Here is a 9,509-nt window from a genome sequence, read left to right as displayed (position 1 = left end):
TCAAGAACTGAGGAAGAGATTAAAAGGAAAATGAGAAGGAGGAGAAGCATAGTTGCCATGGAAAGAGTCTGTCAAAGTTTTGTTCTACTTTCTCTTGTTTCTTTTGTTTGCAAGGTTAAGAGACTGAAGAAAAGAGAGAGAGCGATGGTCTCCAGAGGGTCCAGAGGAGAGGACTTGAAGACAATTTGGGCGGCAAAAGCATTGGGCAGTTAATATGGTTATATGACCTTAAAAGTCAAACAAAAATCTAGTCATATACGTGGGCTTATAGCAAGGTTAGCTCTCTCATTCAAGGGAACTTTCATCTTGTTTATTGATTTGTTTTTGTCTAATGAGTTCAATTTGGCACTTTTGTAAAGGGCCAGGGTTGAGAGATGTATAGCTCATGATTTTTCAATTCTTGACCATGGAATGTGCAGAGGAACTTCTACTGAACATACATGCTGCTGGACCGCTGCGAGTAGCGAGTGGTCTGGAGACCATTTACAGGAGTGTTGATAGTATCATAACGGATTAAACGGCAAGGTGATACCCAGATTTGGCACTTTTGCCTCCGCCTGTGCTACCGATGTTTGATAATGTGGTGCTGCTCCCTAACGAGGCATAAAGAAGGTAGCAGTGGAACAGATGATGGCAGATCAGTGATCAGAGGAAACAGAAGAACAGAGAAATTTCACATATCGGATGATACCTTCAATGATAAAGTAGTGGCCAGGCATGGAGGATTTGCTTTCCTTCTATCCCTATATGAAATTGCAATCATGGCGACATGAAGGTTCAATTTTTACCATTTCAATAGAGTTGCTGCTGTTTTTCTGGCATGCTCTTGTTATTTGAGCACAGCAAGGAAAGAGGAATAATTTCAAAAGAACTGCTAGTCTTGAATTTTTACTTGGGCCAAGAAACAATACATAAAAGGAGGGGGAACTCCACAAATAAATTAGTAATTCAACAAAATATGTTCTTTTGTTTATTTTCAGCACATTTCCAAGCAACCAGAAAAAAAGTTACATCGCCATTTATGGATATCTCCAATTCCGCGAGGCATTACCATTAGGTGACAGGTTACACCTGATCATTGCATTGCAAACTCCAAGCACCAAACCAACCATTACCCTACAAACTCAGTGTCGGTTGGTGTGAGATGACTTCGACAGGAACTAAATATCACCAAATATTACACTATAAACTCGAGTGATAATTAGAAGGCATCATTGCCGTAACCTCGACCACGACCAGCATAGCCATAACCTCTTCCATAATAACCACCATGTGATCGACCACCTCGATCAGGTCCCCAACCTCCTCGACCACCCCGATCGGGTCCCCAGCCACCTCGACCACCCCGATGGTGGGAGAAATTTCCAAATGCCTGCAATTTTAAATCAAGAGAAATTCAGCTCAGTGATAATGAAAAAAAAACTATTCCAGAACAAAGAGAAACAGGGTTGATCATGGCATTTGAAACAAAAATTCATCATTTCAGCAGTTCAGAATGTTTTTGAAACTTCTATTCTAAAACAAAACAAAACTATTTAGACAATCCAACATAATTTAGTAGCTGCAGTAAAAACATTGACAAATTTTATCAGATTAAATTATAAAATTAGAAAAAGTAAACTGATGAGGACTATAGGGAACAACACATACATTGGTATCTCTTATTGACTGCTGGGAAAACCTAGCCCTCCCATTGCGTGATCCACCATCAAGAGCACCACACGAAATGGAATCAAAAAAGTCATCCTTCACATAAACAGGCTGCAGAACAGGAAATGCAGAGTAAGAACAAGTACAATGGATTGGAGACAGAAGATCCTTTCAATCTTTGCAGCCTTGTGAGTGTGTGTGTGAGTGTGAGTGTGTGTGTGTGTGTGTGTGTGTGTGTGAGAGAGAGAGAGAGAGAGAGAGAGTTTACCTTGGCCTCATGTTTTGATGATCCTACATCATCTTCATCTAGTAAATCATCCCTGTCTTGAGCTTTGTGAGTCTTACCAAGGTGACCCCATACTTCTTCCTTGTTGAATTTCTCATTCATTGCTGTAAAATCGAAATCCTCCTCAAATCTGGTAGCAGAACGTGCAATCTGCAATCCAAAAGACTGGTTTGTTAAAAATCAAAGTCCACCAATACAAACCTCAAAGAATATTGGCCATAACTAACTTGGTTTGGAAAAGCAATACAGACAAACTGCTTTTCTGGTGTTACCAATGAACTAGCAGTGATTGAGAAAGAAAAGGAAGAAATTAATCACAAAAACTAAGACTATTCTGTACCTAGAACTAGTAATTTCATTGTTAAAAAAAACCAAAAAAAAAAAAAAAACGAATAACAAAGGAAAGGGAGAAAAGAAATTAGAGCATGCGAAACTAAAGTTGGATGTTTTCAGAAACTTTTCATTTAATATTCCTTAAAAGTAACAGCTCATTGGATAATGTAAGGTTCTTATTTTACGTTGGCCTTGTCATACAGAATCAAAGTCAAATTTCCTGATCATGATAAAGAAAAAGGTTAATCTGCCAGTATGGAAAAATGCAAGCAAAACAACAAATACCTCATTTCCTCTTCCCCTTCCACGTCCTCCCCTACTACTTTGGTAAGTGTACATAGGAGCTCCATATACCTTCAAGGGGAAAAGAAACAGATGAGGTAGATTACAATTCAAACAATTTATGTGAGAAACTTGTAGAAAAGAATTTATCACCAAACAAGGCCCCAGGAAACATCAATTTGAAGTGATCAATTTCAATTTTTCTCAAGTCAACAATAATAGAGCTCTCGGCAAATTTGCATACCTTATGTTCAGGTTGTGAAGGTAGGGGTAATATGGATTCCTGTACTTCAGTCACAGCTGTTGGTGGTGGTGGTGGTGGTGCTGACAATTCTGGTGATGATACCTGCACCACCTCAACATCCTTTTGAGCTATATGTGAAGACTGCAGTGAGGGCATTATAGGGGGGGCAGGCTGCAAAAGTTGGCCCGGCGTAACTAGAGAAGGTGTTTTTCCCTCGTTCATAACTGAACTTGATGCCCTCATAATGGAGGTTGGAGGTTCAGAAATACTTTTAAAAGGCATTATTGGATCTGGCACTGTCTTGGGTATGTCAGAACCTGATGATGCAACGGCAATTTTATCTACAGCAGTGGTCAAAGGGGAAGCCAACGGCAATTTACTAGGAAGAGTTTGAGTAGAAACCCTATCAGGAATTAAATTTGTTGAGTCTGAAACCATTGCAGAAGACCGTGATGGAAGGGTAGAAGTCTGTAAATTTAAGGTGCTTGCACTAAATGGTGGCAACAAAGGAGGGGGGTTTTCTGAGAGTGGAGAAGCTGAAGTGTTGGATGCATTCATGGCAGGATACTGCACATATTGCAACATGGAAGGTGGCATTGACAAGTTGGGAGGGGGTCGAAGCAAAGCTTGCTGTGGGGCCTGAACTCCATTTGAGGGCCCATAGTATCCCTGCCAATACATTGGCATGGCAAGCCCACTAGTGTTTGTGGTTGGAGGAAGATGTGCCGAACCCCATGGTTCTAAACTTGCACCAGGCTGATATTGGGGAAGACTCCCTTGAAATGTTGCCCTGGGAAGACCATTGGATGAAGCATGGGAACTTGGATCTGTTAGCGATCCATTAGCAGAAGAAGGCAAATTCATGGATGCAGTTGTTGCTTGAGGATACTGAGACTGCACAGGGAAGTCAAATAAACAATGTTGTGTGTAAGCAAGGCAAGCCATTCTTTCACCAGTCCATGTCAAGCCAAGATACAACAAACACTATTCAGATTTTTATACAAGTATTAACCAATGACTAATAGAACAAATTATTCTGGAATCACATGTCCATTTATGCAAACAAATCACTTATATTAGCAAATTTCTTTTTTCAAGTTTATCACATGAGTTATGAAGTGGGGGCAACCCACACCACCCAGAGTTTTCTCTGTTGTTCAACCCCAGGACCTCTACCTTGCAAAAGGAAGAGGTGGCACTAGTTTTAGTAGAGGTCCCATGGTAAATTTGCTGCAAAACCCTAACAGTATCCAAATCAGCCCTAATTTATTTACCTGAACATCAATAATATCTAATTGGTGCAAGTACTGAAATGCATATTTTTATTTTCTTCACCTGGATGATTGCAGGATCATTGTGTACTGGTGTTGCAGTCTGAACAGGTGGATAAGATTTGACCTGCAAATCCTGTGACCAAATGAACCAAAGAAAGAATACAAATGAGCTATCCAATGATAATTTCAATATGAAGATTATCAGAGGCCAACTTAACAAAATGTTTGGCCCATGAACAGTAAAATCAATGATGGTCTACTGTAACTCCTTAAATATTCAACATGATTTTCCAAAACTCAACAAATGAAGGATTTCTTTATGTTTATGTGAGCTGGTGTGCAACAAAGCTTTAATAAATCCCTCTGAAACTGATTTTAAGCATGAGATGTCCTAAGAAACAGTGTCAAGAATTGTAGTGGCACTTTATTTATGATATTCTGCACCAAATTTTTTGCTGCAGAGGCAGGGGCTTGACAAGTATATAATTCCCTGTCCAGGGAAGGCAAGCATGGTTGATGAATTTGTGCCCAGAATCAAGCCTAGCACATCTTAGCCAGAAATTCATCTGGAGTGTAAATAAAAGAGACAACACAGCAAAAAAACAAAACCATCACAACTACCAACAAGTAGCAACATGGTGTCAAAAAACCCTGCCATGAAAAAAAAATCCTAGTCTGTCTGTGGCTAACAAGTTCAAAGTTGTATGCCTCATTGTAGACCATCTATACAGTGCCAAAGTGTGTGGTTGATAAACAGTCAATCTTTTGAACATGGTGCAGGAATGACCAGAGACAACAATTCTGAACTTACAAACAACACGAAAAAAAAAAAAAACGATGCATGTTTTCTTGTTCCAAACTGTGTGGTCTGATACAGACAGTTTATCCAAGAAGAAATCAAGCATAAGCAATGATAGCAAGTATGATCATAATACATATTACGCATGTTTCCAGAAAGAGCCTCTTAACACCTAGTCCAGACTTTGGTTTTTCATATGCACAGCATATGATTTTCATTGCAGATAATCAGCATACCTTGATATCAGTTCCTCGGAAGAGTATGAACTCATAAACTTTATCACTTGGAGGAACTTGTAGACCATCCTTTTTCCGCCCTTCTGTTCCAAATGATCTTACTGCAAATTTAAGTGAAGTAATTTAAAACCAAAAGATATGATCTGCATCTTTAAAAAGTAACCAGAAGAAAGAGAGAATAAAATACAGAACTTGAAAGCAGAACTTCTAACCAAAGATTTTCTTTTAATATCTTTTGAGACTCACAATTTCATTATCCTCAGAAATACAAGAAAGTTGAAGTGGCTGAAGAACATATTAAATCACATTGATTCTAGAAAAATGTGGTTGCTGCTATAGCAATTTAAATTAGGATTAACACAAAACATAGAAGATTGTGACCCAAATTTACCACATTATGGTTCCAGCATAAGTATAAAACTTTCTATTAAAAAAACTGTATGGTAAAGTGAAAACAATAGACGGTATTTCAGTAGGCATAAAAGCAACAAAAGCTATTGTTATGTTAAGGAAAACACTTCTATCATGGAAATATCACTGGTTTCATGTGAAAATGATGTGATATCTGCGTATGTGTAACAATATTATCTAGCATTAGGAGAGGGTTTCATTTTTTCCTATATATAATTACATTAGAGATGCAAAGAGGGCACAAGACAAGCACACAGCATGTGTAAAAGACTGAAACAACTTGAATCGTGCTTGTAATAATTATCATGCAATACATTTCTTTAGAAAAAAATTGTTTGTGTCAGGCTGTCAGTTTGCTGTCCTACCACCAAAACAATAATTGGTTTTCAGTGAGTGTTTAATTTTTCAAAAATTGCTGTTTTTCCTGCAAAGAAGAGATAATTTAAGGAAAACACCTTTCTTTGGCCATTGATGTAAGAGAAACCTTGGACTAGTAGCTTAGAAAGAGAGTTGAAAGGTGAAACAGCTTCATGGTTGGTTTAGCAAATTTTGAACGAGGAAAAACCATCTTAATTAGTAATTACATGTAAACTTGAAAATGGAAGGCCTAAGGGTATCTCCAATTACTGTATTATTAGTAACTAATTTCAAGATGAAATAGAGATCCTCATGAAAAGGAAAGCAGAAAGAAACAGAAACATGTAGAAAAACAACTGAAACTAAAATAAAAGACCATAAAATCAAGAGATGGACATCCTCCTGGTTGGTTTTGATGACTTCATCAAAATCTGAGTATAAAAGACACCAATATCCAGGATCGGAAAAGAATTAAAAACCAGATTTTCAAATTTAAAAAACTTGTGTGGCACCAGAATGCTTTAGGCCTTTGAATGTTTCACACACTACCATATAAATGGAATGCAAGTTGCCAGTATGCCTTGTCTCCCCTAGTGTGGAAAAGAAATCTAACAAAATGATGCCAGATAAGCAATTTAGTTGGGTCATGGGAGTGAAGAATACCAATGTTATGAACAGAAATGAGAGCTGCAACAGCCACACACAACAGTTAGAAATAATACTGTTATCCTGTGTAAAGGGATTCTTTCAACCATTCTAAAAAAAAGCATTTTGACCTCGATAAGAGATTGATTCTATGATCTACTTTGGATGATAACTTATCCCAAATTACATACAAATCTCATCAAATCATTCATGAAATGTAATTCATGGAAACAGAAATGAGATGCAATTCACACTCCCTTGGTCCAGTTTTGTTCTCTTTCCAAACTTACATTTACGTAATATACAAAATCAGTGACATTCTATGGAGAAGTTGATGTTTGACTAGTTTATCAACGGAATTTCTGGACTTACAAAACCAACAGATCCTTCCAATTAAGACATGACACTATTGAAAATTGTAAAAGATTGCAACAGAGTGTTATGCCCTCCCTTTCATTCTTTCTTCTTACCAACATGGCATCCTTCCTCTCATTGAATAATAGTATACCTTGAATCATAAACAAAAATGTCTAATCCCAAAGAGGACCATGAAGCAGAGTCTGCAACCATAGCTGCCATAGTTCAACCCTCTTAAACAACACAACAACTATTCTTCAGATATATAGCTATGTTTTAATGCTAATATCTTTCACCATTTCCCATTCAGCAAACAACAATGAACTGGGCTCCCAAAATTTTCTTTACCAGTAGAAATTCTCCCAAGTACAAATGAAGCTTCCAGTATTGAATACAATTAATATTTGAACATCCATATCCATAAACAAATGACTAAACCAAAACGCAAAGCGCTCCAAAGCTCCAACCCACATCACAAAATCACATTGACACAATAATAATTATATAAAAAAAAAAAACCCATTCAAGATTGAAAGAATCCCTGTCTCAACAACCTAAAAAACACAAACCCAGAAAGCAAAGTCCCACAAAAAGAAAAGAAAAACCCAAAAATGAAAGATTGAAATAATTACCATTTCTTAAACCGATGGTGGATTCTTGAGTATCGATGTTAAAAAGAACGCCTTCATAACGAATCTCAGACTTTGAAGTCAAGCTAATCAAGCTACCTACATAGGAATCAGCTGATGCCCCTCCACCACTACCTGAAGAAGATCTGGCAGCCTCTGCTGTTGCTGCTGCCATGACCTCAAAAGTTAATTCAATAAAGATTGATGCTTCCTTGTTCCTTTGTCAAAGTCGAAACAGTACATGCAGATAGATGCAAAGGGTCCGTCTTTCTTTCTCTTTTTTTGGCTTTAATAGTGGTGGCGAGTCTTCTTGGTTTGGTGACGGTCCCTCTGTGTAATGAAATTGCTGGATAAGTATGTATTTGTTCCAACTACTATAATAATTGGAAAAATATGCGCAGGTTGTGCTTTATCTGTATTGTAATTTATAAGTTTCGGACAGTATTCAATAATAATAATAATAATAATATAATAATTAATATTTTATATTAAACTACCCAATTGATCCGCACTATGTGGCAAACCATTTATTATAAAAAATAATAATTGTGAAATGTAAAGGAATTGCGTGTATTTAATAAAATAAATAAAAAGTTATATATATATATATATATATATATATATATATATATATTAAAAATAACTTTTAGTGTTGATTAAATAATAAATCAATAGGTTATAAGATAGATGTATATTAATATATTTTATTTTGTGTTGTGAGAAGCTATTTAATTTTTTTTATTTAATTATATTAAAAAAAGTTTTTTTAAAGAAAAAAAATAATTTAAATTCTGTTAAATAAAATAATTTTCTAGTATAATTCCATCTTTCCTTACTGATCTGTATTTTCTCAAAAGAAAATATATAACTTTTTTAGCTATGTTTTTATGTTTTTATTTGATAAATACTAAAAGCACTTAAAATAAATATATATAAAATTCAATGATTTGAAACACAAATAAAAAAGTTACCTTTTTAACTAAAATTTCTTTATCTTACAAATTTGTCCCTTTTTTATATAAGAATCATAAAAACAAATTTTTAAAAATAATATTTCAATGATTTTGACATGAATACTCATGTATTAAAATATATAAAAATAATATATTACTCACGTGTTCCCATGAGAAACTATAAATTATACCACAATAAAAATAAATATTCACAAGAAAAAAATAAATAAAATATAAAAAAAGGTAATTAAAAAAATCATAAAGGATTATAAAAAAAAGAGTTTGCAAATATTTTAAAAAGAATGCTATAATATTATTTAAAAAATAAAAACTAAATGGTTTAAAAAAATAACATCCTAAATATATTTATAAAAACTTTATTTTTAAATTATAATTAAAATTTATGAAGAAAAACTCCTCAAAACCTTTATAAAAAAAGAATCAAATGCCTGAACTTAGGTGGGTCATTGTACCTGGATTTTTTTTGTTTTTTTGTTTTAAATACAATAAATGACGTGTTGTTTTGATGTTTGTGATTGTTGAAAGCTTACTTAAGTGGTCGAAAAGTTAGGTTATAACTTCTTAGATTAAATAAATAAAAAAAAAACACTTCCTTTTCAATTATGTTTTTATCTAAAAATATCTAAAACAATACTATAGAAATCTCAATAAACTTATTTATTATCTTAAACGGTCTTTAATTTATCAAAATACTGAAAAATCATCTTGAATAAAAAATTCTCAAGTCCTCAATCTTTTTTTTTTAGAAAAACTGAGGATAAAAAAAATATCTCACTGGCTTTGTTTTCATTAAATAAAACATGTTGACACAAAGATTAGTTTTTTTTATTGCAAGAATATGATCAATAATCACCTTTCTCTTCTCCTCTATTTTCCAATAACTTTTTTTTATTATTTTTCAACTCAAATGTGAATAAAATAAAGTTTGAGATTGAAATGTCAAATCCTAAAGAAAACAATGATAAAAAATTAATAAATTAAAAGCTTCAAAGATCAAAATATACTTTTCACCACTCGTGAACAATAAATAAA

General features: G+C 34.5%; 1 protein-coding gene across 1 annotated transcript; it reads right to left on the bottom strand.

The window, feature by feature from the left end:
* Window positions 1–908: 908 nt before the first annotated feature.
* On the bottom strand, window positions 909–7,887 carry LOC118029691 (protein decapping 5). The gene is made up of 8 exons (XM_035033602.2): window positions 7,507–7,887; window positions 5,105–5,205; window positions 4,131–4,202; window positions 2,796–3,689; window positions 2,555–2,623; window positions 1,919–2,086; window positions 1,651–1,761; window positions 909–1,372 (listed from the first exon to the last, which is right to left on the bottom strand). Exons 1-8 carry the CDS (start codon window positions 7,676–7,678, stop codon window positions 1,202–1,204), a joined length of 1,758 nt encoding a protein of 585 aa, XP_034889493.1. The 5' UTR covers window positions 7,679–7,887; the 3' UTR covers window positions 909–1,201.
* Window positions 7,888–9,509: the final 1,622 nt, after the last annotated feature.

This window comes from Populus alba, chromosome 17 (genome assembly GCF_005239225.2).
Source record: "Populus alba chromosome 17, ASM523922v2, whole genome shotgun sequence".
In the NCBI taxonomy this organism is placed as follows: domain Eukaryota; kingdom Viridiplantae; phylum Streptophyta; class Magnoliopsida; order Malpighiales; family Salicaceae; genus Populus; species Populus alba.
This window is presented reverse-complemented; position numbering and strand designations above follow the sequence as displayed.